The sequence below is a fragment of the Aquarana catesbeiana genome, linkage group LG07 (assembly GCF_042186555.1).
Source record: "Aquarana catesbeiana isolate 2022-GZ linkage group LG07, ASM4218655v1, whole genome shotgun sequence".
Taxonomy (NCBI): domain Eukaryota; kingdom Metazoa; phylum Chordata; class Amphibia; order Anura; family Ranidae; genus Aquarana; species Aquarana catesbeiana.
In genome coordinates, this window is record NC_133330.1 from 315,982,188 (window position 1) to 315,996,056 (window position 13,869).

General features: G+C 44.0%; 1 protein-coding gene across 3 annotated transcripts in view; it reads left to right on the forward strand.

Annotated features, from left to right (window-relative positions):
- SLC44A5 (solute carrier family 44 member 5) overlaps positions 1-13,869 on the forward strand; it is a 297,524-nt gene that overhangs the window by 90,631 nt on the left and 193,024 nt on the right. The window contains exon 1 of one of the 3 annotated variants that reach the window (XM_073593723.1): positions 12,229-12,565. The exons of 1 other annotated variant lie outside the window; for it this stretch is intronic. In XM_073593723.1, the coding sequence (XP_073449824.1) occupies positions 12,526-12,565 (40 nt within the window). In that variant the 5' untranslated portion in view covers positions 12,229-12,525. Of the gene's footprint in view, positions 1-12,228; positions 12,566-13,869 lie in introns of those variants that run through there. One more of the 3 variants, XM_073593720.1, reaches the window with a different exon arrangement.

Here is a 13,869-nt window from a genome sequence, read left to right on the forward strand (position 1 = left end):
CAAAACAATCATACAGTTTGTAGTGTACGAAGATTTGCAAAACAATGGGATAAAGGAATATTCCTGAACTTTGTTTCATCTAATGGTTACTATGACATTGTGTGAATGCATCAATGCAGTGCATGTTATCTCAGCTTGCAGAGCTTGGATTCATTGAATTAGTTTACCAAAAATGTAAATATTGCAGAATATACAGCCTCATGCTACATAACTAAGCTCTGTTTCATGCTGAATAAACTAAATTATTAATGTATCTTAAAGCGGAGTTTCACCTAAAAATGGAATTTCCTCTTTTCCGGTTCCTCCCCCCCTCCGGTGTCACATTTGGCACCTTTCAGGGGCGAGGGGGGGAGCAGATACCTGTCTAATACAGGTATTTTGCTCCCACGTCCGGGCATAGATACCCTAGCCACCTGCGGGTATCTATGCCACACCCCCCCCCCCCCCGCTGTCTTCTGGGAGACACACGGGTCCCAGGAGACAACAGGGACCAGTGGAATCGCGCAGCACGAGTCACGCATGCGCAGTAGGGAACCAGGAAGTGAGGCCGCAAGGCTTCACTTCTTGATTCCCTTACCGAAGATGGTGGCGGCAGCACCCGAGAGCCGAGGGACAGATCGACTTCGGGCGCCGACATCGCGGGCGCCCTGGACAGGTAAGTGTCCTTATTTTAAAAGTCAGCAGCTGCAGTATTTGTAGCTGCTGACTTTAAAAAAAAAAATAAATTAGGTGGAACTCCGCTTTAAATAGAAACCTATCTTTAGATAGATTTTTACTCCAAAAGCATTTTATCAAACTAAATTTGATAAAAATCAAAAAAATCAGATTTAAAAAAAAAAAAATCTGATTTATTAAAAAAATCATCGATTTTTATCCATCCTGCTCCAAAAGCATTTTATTAAAATAAATTTGATTAAAAAGAAATCACGTTTTAAATTTAAAAAAATCGGATTTTTTAAAAAAGAATTTAAAAAATCATTGATTTTTATCCACTCAGTATTTTTATCACAAGCCACTTTTTGGATTTAGCCAAGGTTTACCAAGTTGCAAAAAATGTCTCTCACTGTCCGGGATTCGTGTCCTTTAGCAATCAGTGTTTGTTTATGCTGTCACCAATCACATGCAGAAAAAGTTCCCCGACACATGATTATTCGCAGCAAACACAGGCTCGCTTCCCTGCGGGTGCAAATGCCGCCTTTAGTAAATAAATCCCAGCGAGTGTAAGGTGTGATCTGCCGGTGTGTGGGCTGGACTCTTCATGTGTACAGAAGCTGTGTGCCGTCCCCGGCTCTTCCTGGAGCAGACGGTGCCTCTCCCGGAGGTTTATTTTTAAACCCAAGTTAAAGAGTGTTCTGTACGTCTGCTCCTGCACTGCCAACGCCGGCTAATACTTCAACTAAAAATAGTTTTGGAGGAGAGAAGACAGCGATCGGGAATATGGCCATTCAGGCCGAGGAGAACTTTTACGGGAAACACGGTAATCCATTCACTATTATATATCTTAATATTCCTGGGGGGATGGCTGGAGAGAGTTCACAGAGGGAAAACTATCCATAGATCACTTCCTAAAGAGTTCCCAACACATTGTAAATATGGAGCAGAATCCTGGGAATACATCCTGTGATTGAGGAAACAGAGAAACGTAGAAGAGCGACAGGATAAAAAGAGCAAGTGGTCCACCAAGGCTGCCTCTTTTTTTGATTTACAGTGAAATTTTGATTACAAGCATAATCCGTTCCAGAAGAATGCTTGTAATCCAAAGCACTCGCATATCAAAGCGAGTTTCCCCATAGAAGTCAATGGAAACTAAGATCATTTGTTCCGCATTGATTGTCATTGCATGCAATTCCATATGTAGCCAGAGGTGGGGGGGGGGGGGGGCGGAGAGCCTCGGAAATACTCGGGGACAGCTCGGCTGAACTCGGAAACCCTCAGAAAGGCTCGGAAACACTTGGGAACTGAGTATTTCCGAGTGTTTCCTAGTATTTCCGAGTGGTCCCGAGTATTTCTGAATGGCTCAGAACCGTTCCGAGTGTCACCGGCGCCCCCGCACCTCTGGCCAAATGCGGTACTGCACACCACATTAGCTTGAATTCTGCTCGCTTTGCGAGACAACACTCGCGAACCAAGTCAGAATTTTTTTTAAAAAGTTGATAGTCTTTCAAAACGCTCGTTAACCACGTTACTCATTAACCAGGGTTCCACTGTATATGGCAATTTTTTTTTTTTTTTAACCTTTTTATCAGAATATAGAACTATGCATGACGTAAGCATGTTTAAAATGATATTAAAGTTTTTTTTTTTTTTTAACATGTTATACTTACCTGCTCTGTGCAACGGTTTTGCACAGAGCAGTTCTGATCTTCCTCTTCTCGGGTCCTTCGCCGGCTCTGTGTGTCCATTCAGACAAAGAGCTGCAGCTTGGCCCCCTCTCTCCTCATTGGCTCACTGACTTTGATTGTCAGCAGCCGGAGCCAATGGTGCCTGATGCTGTGTCTTAGCCAATCAGGAGGTAGAGTCCCGGACGGCCGAGGCTCTCGTGCAACATCACTGGATCGAGATGGGGCTCAGATAATTACTAGGGGGGCTGCTGCACACTGAAAGTTTTTTTTTTTTTTTTCCTTAACACGGAATTTCGGGCAAAAATTAAAATCTGAAACAAAAGAACATCCCTCTTCCCATGTTTGATTTTTTAATTTTTTTAAATTTTTCACAGCTTTTTTGCATGTTTTCTTTGGGACATCGATCCTATGTTGCTGCAGCAAGGTACGTCACTTCCGCAGTTTTATCATGCCCTCCTCCTTCCCCCGTTGCCTTCCAGGACCTATGTGTGTCCCAGAAGACGACGGGACCATTCAGAAAGCATTGTGCGACTCGCGCATGCGCAGTAGAAAACAGGCTCTGAAACCGTTAGGCTGTTTCCCTTAGTAAGGATGCGAGTGCCGACATTGCTGGCTCCCTAGACAGGTAGGTGTCCCCTTTATTAAAAGTCAGCAGCTACAGTATTATTTTTTTTTTTCACCCAGGCTATAACTCAGCTTTAATGCATAGAATGCATTAAGATAAAAAACCTTCTGAATTTAGAACCTCTTTAAACTGACTCGGCGATCTATTTATAAAAAGGGAAATGCATGACAATTCACCCAGCGAATCTGCATGTACATTCGTTCTGTGAGAATTGGGCAAAACTGAGTGTTCTTTCGGGCTATTTTCTCTTCTGATCGAATGTTGTTTTTTTTATGGGCCAAAGTAAAATACTGACTTATGGCCACTAGATGGAGCTGAGGAGCATAGGAAATACATACATCTTTGTTACAAGAGGCAGGTTCTAGAGAACACTAGAGGGAATTGGGAAATAAATGTAAGCTTTATTATTTTAAATGTCTGCATCGCTCTTCTACCTGGGGATGCAAAGCTCCACAAGCAGTGGTTTTAATGCCCTTGTGTGCCCACCTTAAAGTGATACTAAAGTTTTTGGGTTTTTTTGGTTAAAAATAACAAGCATGTTATACTTACCTACCCTGTGTAGTGGTTTTGCACAGAGCAGCCCAGATCCTTCTCTTTTTGGGTCCCTTGCAGACGCTCCTGGCCCCCACCTCCTGCCGAGTGCCCACACAGCAAGCAGCTTGCTATGGGGGCACCTGAGTTGAGCCAATGCTCCATTCAGAAACAACCCTGCCCCCTCTCTCTCCTCATTGGCTGACTGACTTTGATTGTTCACATTCTGTGATTTGACAGGAGCTACAGTGATTCTTTGATTTACTAAAGGTTCTTTTTTCTTTAATTAACCCTAATCAGTCCCCTTTTTATTTGTGGCTAGTTTTATTCCAGTGTTTTGTTTTTTGTTTTGTTACTTTGTTAATTTGGCATCAAAAGAAATATATGTATTTGATTCCATTACTATGAACAGTGCTGTTTTATTGTTCCGCCAATTAGTGCCCATCAGTGCCCCCTATCCATGCTGCCTATCACTGCCCATATTAGTGCCTTCTAATCAGTGCTGCCTCATCAGTGCCCATTAGTGCCACCTTATCAGCGCACATCAGTGAATAAGAAACATTTCTTAGTACGAACTGTGAAATGGTGCAGGAATTGGATCGCATGGGTGTTAACACCCATGCGATCCGATTCCAGTGCAGACCAAAAAAAGGGTCCTGCACCATTTTGGTTCAAATGCAATGCAAATTCATCAGTGCCACCAATTAGTGCCCCCAATCCATGCTGCCTATCAGTGCCCAAAAGTGCCCATCAGTGCTGCCTATCACTGCCCATCAGTGCTGCATATTAGTGCCGCCTCCATCAGTGCCGCCTCATCAGTGCAGCCTCATCAGTGCCACCTCATCAGTGCACATTAGTGAATAAGAAAAATTACTTAGTGCGAACTGTGAAATGGTGCAAGAATCGGATCACATGGGTGTGAAAAATTTTTCACATTTTTCAGGCTAGCCATATCACACTGCAGGGTCCTCATCTTAAAGCAGAACATCACACGCTCATTCAACATTGACTATTATTAAGCCTTATGATGCTGGCATTAGTAAATTGATAGGAACATATATCATATTCACTTGTTAACTTATTTTTTGTTTTCTACTTTTCTTGTGTTACTTTCTGGTTTCTGGTCTAGGCAAATGATGTCATACATCCCAGGAGTCTTTAGGAGGGGAGGTGGAGTTTTCTCAGCTAAGCACACACTCCTGCCTGCTTGCCTGTGCTAAGGGCAGATAGATTCTATTAAGCAAATGCTAGATGAATAAGCTGCCCTTAGTTCAAATGGCCACAGCCTGAAACGCTAGGGAGTGTTTTTCACAGTGATTTCTCAGTAAAAATAAAGCATGGAGACATGGATGGATGGGTGAGTTTGCTTTGAATAATAAAAATAAATTAAATAGCGTTTTTGGTTTGTGGTGCTCAGTGGCAGTATAGTTTTGCTTTATTCTTTGCCTCTTTTCCGGGTTGGGTGCACCATACTGACACAGAGAGCACCACTCTCTGCACTATTACAATGTGAATGCTTTGGTGACAGCCCAGCAGGGGGCAGTGACATGAAGCTCTGCTTTCAAAGTAGAGTACTCAGTCTTTTAGGTTGTGATGTTGTGATGCTGGGCGTCATTCAACACTAGAAGACATAGGACATCTAGTGATGAAGAAGAGGTACTGCGGAGGAAAGCTCAGATCTCAAATTTACACTAAAATGCAATAAAAAAAAAAAGAAAAACAAAATCCCCTTTATGAGCATTGGGCGGAAGTGACGTCGCTTCTTCTCTCCAATGCTATGGAGCTAAGTGGGGCCCATCTTCCCCTCACTTGGCATCCAGGCTCAGAGGAGAGCAGATGCGATCGTCTCCCCCGTTACCGAAGGCTCCAGTAAGCGGCGGAGACGGCCGGAGCGCAGCGGGAGGGCGGGGCCTCTCCCACCCCCCGATAAAAGTGATCCTGCAGCGAATCCTCCACAGAGACCACTTTTATCTGAAAGCGGACCGCCCGCTAGGATTGCCAGTTTTTCTTCAAGCCAAACCCGAACACTTTAGCGGCGCACATACATTTTTTTTTCAATATACACTATAGGATTGTAACAGACCTGGGACACCTTTGGGCACTCCAAAGAGAATAGTAATGTGGTGCACATAGTGCCCCCTCACCTTCCTGTCAAGCCCTGTTCTGAGCCACATTCCTGTCTGAATAATGTGTCCGGGTTTCAGGTGGACTGAAACCCAGACACATGATTCAAAACCCGAACTGTCCGGGTGAATCCCAGACAGGTGGTAACCCAACCGCCCGCCGAAGAAGAGAGGATACCGGGGTTATGGCAGCTAGCTGCTGCCATAACGATATTCCTCTTCAAACTGCCGACGTATAACGACAGCGGGCGATCTGTAAGTGGTTAAAAAAACGTTAGCGGTGCTGCCAGGAAAAAGCAGCATTAAAAACCGGCTGATAACTGCGTTTTTGAATAGCGTTTATGGGCGATTTTTGGTGTTAGTGTTTTTTCAGACCAAATCCAATGACGACCCTGTGTACATGTACTGATAAGATAACATAGAGGAGAGTTCAGGAGCAGTTGAAAAAAATGCCCAACTGCTCCTAACATGTCCGTTTACCAGCGGCAGTGTACATGAGGCCTAAAGGAGGTGAAGGGTTAATATACAGGTCACATAGAGACAGGATGCGGTTGCTCCAGAGCTTAGTAAATGAGGTGAAGCTTCACTTTGCAAAGAGTACCCAATCACTTAGTCCATGGCTCTCTCCCCCCCCCCCCCGATAAAAGTGATCCTGCAGCGAATCCTCCACAGAGACCACTTTTATCTGAAAGCGGACCGCCCGCTAGGGTTGCCAGTTTTTCTTCAAGCCAAACCCGAACACTTTAGCGGCGCACATACATTTTTTTTTTCAATATACACTATAGGATTGTAACAGACCTGGGACACCTTTGGGCACTCCAAAGAGAATAGTAATGTGGTGCACATAGTGCCCCCTCACCTTCCTGTCAAGCCCTGTTCTGAGCCACATTCCTGTCTGAATAATGTGTCCGGGTTTCAGGTGGACTGAAACCCAGACACATGATTCAAAACCCGAACTGTCCGGGTGAATCCCAGACAGGTGGTAACCCAACCGCCCGCCGAAGAAGAGAGGATACCGGGGTTATGGCAGCTAGCTGCTGCCATAACGATATTCCTCTTCAAACTGCCGACGTATAACGACAGCGGGCGATCTGTAAGTGGTTAAAAAACGTCAGCGGTGCTGCCAGGAAAAAGCAGCATTAAAAACCGGCTGATAACTGCGTTTTTGAATAGCGTTTATGGGCGATTTTTGGTGTTTAGTGTTTTTTCAGTCCAAATCCAATGACGACCCTGTGTACATGTACTGATAAGATAACATAGAGGAGAGTTCAGGAGCAGTTGAAAAAAATGTCCAACTGCTCCTAACATGTCCGTTTACCAGCAGCAGTGTACATGAGGCCTAAAGGAGGTGAAGGGTTAATATACAGGTCACATAGAAACAGGATGCAGTTGCTCCAGAGCTTAGTAAATGAGGTAAAGCTTCACTTTGCAAAGAGTACCCAATCACATGCAAGAAAAAAAAAAGAATGCATTTTTGCTGGCACATGATTGGATGATGGAAGTCAGCAGGGCATCTGCTCATTTACTAAGCTCTGGAGCAACTGCTCTTGCAGAATGCAACTGCACTTTGCAAATTGCGCAGTCGATTTGCCTTTGGTAAATCAACCCCACAGAGAATAATAGTTTATGTGTCATTTTCAACCTAGAATGCTGAGCTTATATACGTTCCAGAGATGTGCATTTAAATGCAACATATTTGCATTCTATCACACATAAACACGTGTAAAAGCCGCAACACACCTCTCACCCACAACAATTAGGGTTTGAAAAAAAGAACTATGCAGAAAAACGCACATAAACATGCAAAAAAATGTTCAGAAATGTGCATAAAAATGTGTGAAAAGCACAGAAACCCATGTGACTGTAGGTCAAAAGAGAAGCGTATTTATAGCTTTTTTTTTTTTTTCCATAATAAATTTTATAGCTTTTTTTTAATGTGCGTTATAGTGTGAAGGGGCCCTAAAGTAAATGGTCTGTTTGGACCAGCTTGGCTCGCTAATAAAAAGTGAAAATAAACATGGAGTCTTAAGGTAGTGCAGATTGCAATACCCATTGGAACCAATCAGATTCCACGTTCCCTTCATTTAGGGAAGTAAAACACTCATTACCAGTTGCGCCCCGTACATATAATCCCGTCCATTTCACAGAGCTCAGTGTATTTCTCACAGAAGGATCCAACCTCCCTTATAATAAGAGCCATGGACTCGTCTTTGTGGATGTTTGAAAACCAAGCGGCATCAGACGTCTTATCTGAGGCGATACACCATCTCCCGTCCTGTCAGCGGGATATCAGTCCGCAGCCGCTGGGATTAAGGAATAAACACAGATGGTTTTATCTGCTTGTACATACTTATTATTATTGTCTGGAAAATGGGTCAGAGCGCGCCGTGTCACCTCAGAGACAATCCTGAGGAAAGTCCTGTGAATGAGCACGGCTCCGTGTTTTCATTCCTGTACACTTCCTTCTTCTTCATAACACTATATGAACAATCAGATTTATTTATCATTGCAGCCATCCCTGCCGGGCTTCGGCTGGCCAGTCTGCTTCCTGAGGTAAAAAAGACACAAAATGGCGTCCATTTTACTGTAAACAGAGGGTAACTGCACTGAGAGAAATACAGGGGTTGCCAATGAAAATGTTAGCTCCATTGCTGACTCCACAACTGTGTCAGTCACTGACATGGAACAATCACGCAACCAGTGAAGTCAGAACACGGCATCTGTATGCTTAGGCTTCGTTCACACAGGCATACTACAGAGTACACCCATGTGAGGGCCATGTTTACCCACACAGGGATGCACAAGTGTTCCCTTACATCCCCATGCAGGCAGTTCCATTCATGTCAATTGGGATGCAGCAGCTGCATGGACGCAGCTGTTGCGTCCAATTTGACATAAGTGCGGGTGCATAGCCCACAAGTGCATGCTGTATCCGTTTGTGGGCCGTGCGCAGACAGTATCAGTTCATGGGCCATGCAACCACACAGATGGCTAATTGGAAGCAGCGGCTGTGGTGAAAAAAACGTGATTAAGGAAAAACAACAAAATTACGCACTTTCCTGACCCACAGAAACTCGCTGCCTGTTAGCAGACGAACGGCGGTGCAATTAAATGGTAATGGCACCCCAATTAAATGTTAATGGCACCCCTATGCATCTGTTAATGCAAGCACCAAATCGCATGGTGCCTCAGCACCATGCAGTTTGGTGCAGCGGCAGCGCCATTTTGGAAAGACGTCAGGGACTTCTTTTCCGTGTTTCTCGCGCATACGTCAGCCTGCTGAAATAAACAGATTGTCCTACGCGTGATGCATGTGCTCTGTTACACCTGCACGGTGTGAATGGAGCCTACATGATATATCACGGACTACGCGATTGGGCTGGGGGTCTACCAAGTGTCTGATTGCTGTCTAAATATTCTGCTAAAAGATGCCCCTCTCTTCTCTATCAGAAGGTTGGGAGCAATGCATTCTGGAGGAATACCAGCACGCATTAATTAACCACTTGATCCCCAGAAGATGTACCCCCCTTCATGACCAGGTCATTTTTTGCGATACGGCACTGGATTCTTTTAACTTAAAATTGCGCCGTCATGCGACACTGTACCCAAATATAATTTGTAATTTTTTTCGCCCAACCAGAGCTTTCTTTTGGTGGTATTTGATCACCACTATGTTTTTTTAGTTCGCTATAAAAAAACTAAAAGGCCGACAATGTTTAAAAAAAAAAACATTTTTTACTTTCTGCTACAAAACATATCCAATATAAAAAATTGAAAAAAATTATTTCTTCATAAATTTAGGCCAATATGTATTCTGCTTCATGTTTTTGGTAAAAAAAATTCCAACAAGCATATATTGATTGGTTCACGCGAACGTGTTATCGTCTACAAACTATGGGATATATATTCTTTGTGTACATAGGCAGATCTCCGTTCTGTGTAGTTTACCGCCGTTTGGAAGGTGCCAGAGGACACAGAGTGCCCGGCACCCGCAGATCAGCTTCTGCTATGAATTATCACAACAGAAGCGGGCCGCCCGCACGCACACGCCCCCTGCAGGCGGAAGTACAGGATCACGTATATAAGTGATCCGGAGCACATCTGCTGCTCTGTAGCAGTACAACTGCTATAGGGCAGTCAACAAGCGGTTAATATTACGACTGTGATGCTAAAACACACCTGGCGGGGCAAGTGAGGTTTCCACTGGAATTCACAGGCGACATCAGGAGAAAGGAAAATGCTAACATACATTTTGCAAATTTGCTTGCAGCTGACGTATATGAAAAGTATGTATTTATATTTTGTGTACTGTTCTTTTGTTACTGTTGATGATCTAAGGCAGGGGTCTCTAAACCTTCTTAACAAAGGGACAGTTTACTGTCCTTTATGGGGGCCAGACTAGGGCCAGTGGGAGTAGAAAAGGTCCTGACATTGTGGGGAAAAAATAATGCCCCATCGTTTGTTTCCGTGGGACTAATTATGCCCCTTCGTTGGTGTCACTGGGAGAAATTGTGTCCCATCACTGGTGTCATGGGGCCCCATTGCTGGTGTCATTGTGAGAAATGATGCCCCATTGTTGGTGTCACTGGGAGGAATTTTGCACTGTCATTGGTGTCATTAGGAGGAATAGTTCCCCAATTGTTGGTGTTATTGGAAGGAAGCATATCCCTTTTTGGTGTCAGTGGGGGGGATTATGCCCCATTGCTGGTATCTTTCGATGAAACCGTGCCCCCAAATGCCGGATAAAAGCAAGCAAATAGCCACATCTGGCCCCGGGCCACAGTTTGGAGATCATTGATCTAAAGCTATGTTCACACTTTGTGCATGTACATGCGCAAAATCACGTGCTCACACAGAAATGTACTGCCCTGTAGCAGACTTTGATTCTTAATGGCACCTTCATGCATCTGCTAATGCATGCGTTTTCACGCATCTCAAAATGCATGATGCCACAGTGTGATTTTGCAAAAGGATCAGGGACGTAACTCATGCATATTGAAATGATGCTGCGTGCTGGGTTGTACCTGTATGGTGTGAACAGAGCCTTATAAACGTGTATTTTGGTCATGAAATATCGGTGCTTTTGCTGGAAGGACAGGGCAGGATCTATAATAAAGCAGCAAGCAGGGTGGATTTGATTTAAATCAAGTTAATTTAAATCACTAGTAAAAAGGCTTGATTTAAATCAACTGTCATCTCTGTACCGCAGCGGCTCCTCCTGTTGACTCACCGACAGTCCCATTCACTTTAATGGGACAGCTGGTGATGCGGCGGTGACACAACAAGGTGAGGGATGTGGCGGCAGAAGGTGAGTGGATGCCCGCTAACAGGCGCTGCCATGATGGATCTGAAATGACAGGTGTTCTTTAAATGTAAGGACGCATTCTTGCTGGTAGTTAGAATCTTTAATTTAATTTTTACTGCTTGCCCTTCCTCCTCACACTTAGAGCCTGGTACAGATGCATTTCTCTTCAAAACAATCATACAGTTTGTAGTGTACGAAGATTTGCAAAACAATGGGATAAAGGAATATTCCTGAACTTTGTTTCATCTAATGGTTACTATGACATTGTGTGAATGCATCAATGCAGTGCATGTTATCTCAGCTTGCAGAGCTTGGATTCATTGAATTAGTTTACCAAAAATGTAAATATTGCAGAATATACAGCCTCATGCTACATAACTAAGCTCTGTTTCATGCTGAATAAACTAAATTATTAATGTATCTTAAAGCGGAGTTTCACCTAAAAATGGAATTTCCTCTTTTCCGGTTCCTCCCCCCCTCCGGTGTCACATTTGGCACCTTTCAGGGGCGAGGGGGGAGCAGATACCTGTCTAATACAGGTATTTTGCTCCCACGTCCGGGCATAGATACCCTAGCCACCTGCGGGTATCTATGCCACCCCCCCCCCCCCCCGCTGTCTTCTGGGAGACACACGGGTCCCAGGAGACAACAGGGACCAGTGGAATCACGCAGCACGAGTCACGCATGCGCAGTAGGGAACCAGGAAGTGAGGCCGCAAGGCTTCACTTCTTGATTCCCTTACCGAAGATGGCGGCGGCAGCACCCGAGAGCCGAGGGACAGATCGACTTCGGGCGCCGACATCGCGGGCGCCCTGGACAGGTAAGTGTCCTTATTTTAAAAGTCAGCAGCTGCAGTATTTGTAGCTGCTGACTTTAAAAAAAAAAATAAATTAGGTGGAACGCTTTAAATAGAAACCTATCTTTAGATAGATTTTTACTCCAAAAGCATTTTATCAAACTAAATTTGATAAAAATCAAAAAAATCAGATTTAAAAAAAAGAAAATCTGATTTATTAAAAAAATCATCGATTTTTATCCATCCTGCTCCAAAAGCATTTTATTAAAATAAATTTGATTAAAAAAAAATCACGTTTTAAATTTAAAAAAATCTGATTTTTTAAAAAAGAATTTAAAAAATCATTGATTTTTATCCACTCAGGATTTTTATCACAAGCCACTTTTTGGATTTAGCCAAGGTTTACCAAGTTGCAAAAAATGTCTCTCACTGTCCGGGATTCGTGTCCTTTAGCAATCAGTGTTTGTTTATGCTGTCACCAATCACATGCAGAAAAAGTTCCCCGACACATGATTATTCGCAGCAAACACAGGCTCGCTTCCCTGCGGGTGCAAATGCCGCCTTTAGTAAATAAATCCCAGCGAGTGTAAGGTGTGATCTGCCGGTGTGTGGGCTGGACTCTTCATGTGTACAGAAGCTGTGTGCCGTCCCCGGCTCTTCCTGGAGCAGACGGTGCCTCTCCCGGAGGTTTATTTTTAAACCCAAGTTAAAGAGTGTTCTGTACGTCTGCTCCTGCACTGCCAACGCCGGCTAATACTTCAACTAAAAATAGTTTTGGAGGAGAGAAGACAGCGATCGGGAATATGGCCATTCAGGCCGAGGAGAACTTTTACGGGAAACACGGTAATCCATTCACTATTATATATCTTAATATTCCGGGGGGATGGCTGGAGAGAGTTCACAGAGGGAAAACTATCCATAGATCACTTCCTAAAGAGTTCCCAACACATTGTAAATATGGAGCAGAATCCTGGGAATACATCCTGTGATTGAGGAAACAGAGAAACATAGAAGAGCGACAGGATAAAAAGAGCAAGTGGTCCACCAAGGCTGCCTCTTTTTTTGATTTACAGTGAAATTTTGATTACAAGCATAATCCGTTCCAGAAGAATGCTTGTAATCCAAAGCACTCGCATATCAAAGCGAGTTTCCCCATAGAAGTCAATGGAAACTAAGATCATTTGTTCCGCATTGATTGTCATTGCATGCAATTCCATATGTAGCCAGAGGTGGGGGGGGGGGGGGGCGGAGAGCCTCGGAAATACTCGGGGACAGCTCGGCTGAACTCGGAAACCCTCAGAAAGGCTCGGAAACACTTGGGAACTGAGTATTTCCGAGTGGTCCCGAGTATTTCTGAACGGCTCAGAACCGTTCCGAGTGTCACCGGCGCCCCCGCACCTCTGGCCAAATGCGGTACTGCACACCACATTAGCTTGAATTCTGCTCGCTTTGCGAGACAACACTCGCGAACCAAGTCAGAATTTTTTTTAAAAAGTTGATAGTCTTTCAAAACGCTCGTTAACCGCGTTACTCATTAACCAGGGTTCCACTGTATATGGCAATTTTTTGAGTTTTTTTTTTAACCTTTTTATCAGAATATAGAACTATGCATGACGTAAGCATGTTTAAAGTGATATTAAAGTTTTTGTTTTTTTTTAACATGTTATACTTACCTGCTCTGTGCAACGGTTTTGCACAGAGCAGTTCTGATCTTCCTCTTCTCGGGTCCTTCGCCGGCTCTGTGTGTCCATTCAGACAAAGAGCTGCAGCTTGGCCCCCTCTCTCCTCATTGGCTCACTGACTTTGATTGTCAGCAGCCGGAGCCAATGGTGCCTGATGCTGTGTCTTAGCCAATCAGGAGGTAGAGTCCCGGACAGCCGAGGCTCTCGTGCAACATCACTGGATCGAGATGGGGCTCAGATAATTACTAGGGGGGCTGCTGCACACTGAAAGTTTTTTTTTTTTTTTTCCTTAACACGGAATTTCGGGCAAAAATTAAAATCTGAAACAAAAGAACATCCCTCTTCCCATGTTTGATTTTTTAATTTTTTTAAATTTTTCACAGCTTTTTTGCATGTTTTCTTTGGGACATCGATCCTATGTTGCTGCAGCAAGGTACGTCACTTCCGCAGTTTTATCATGCCCTC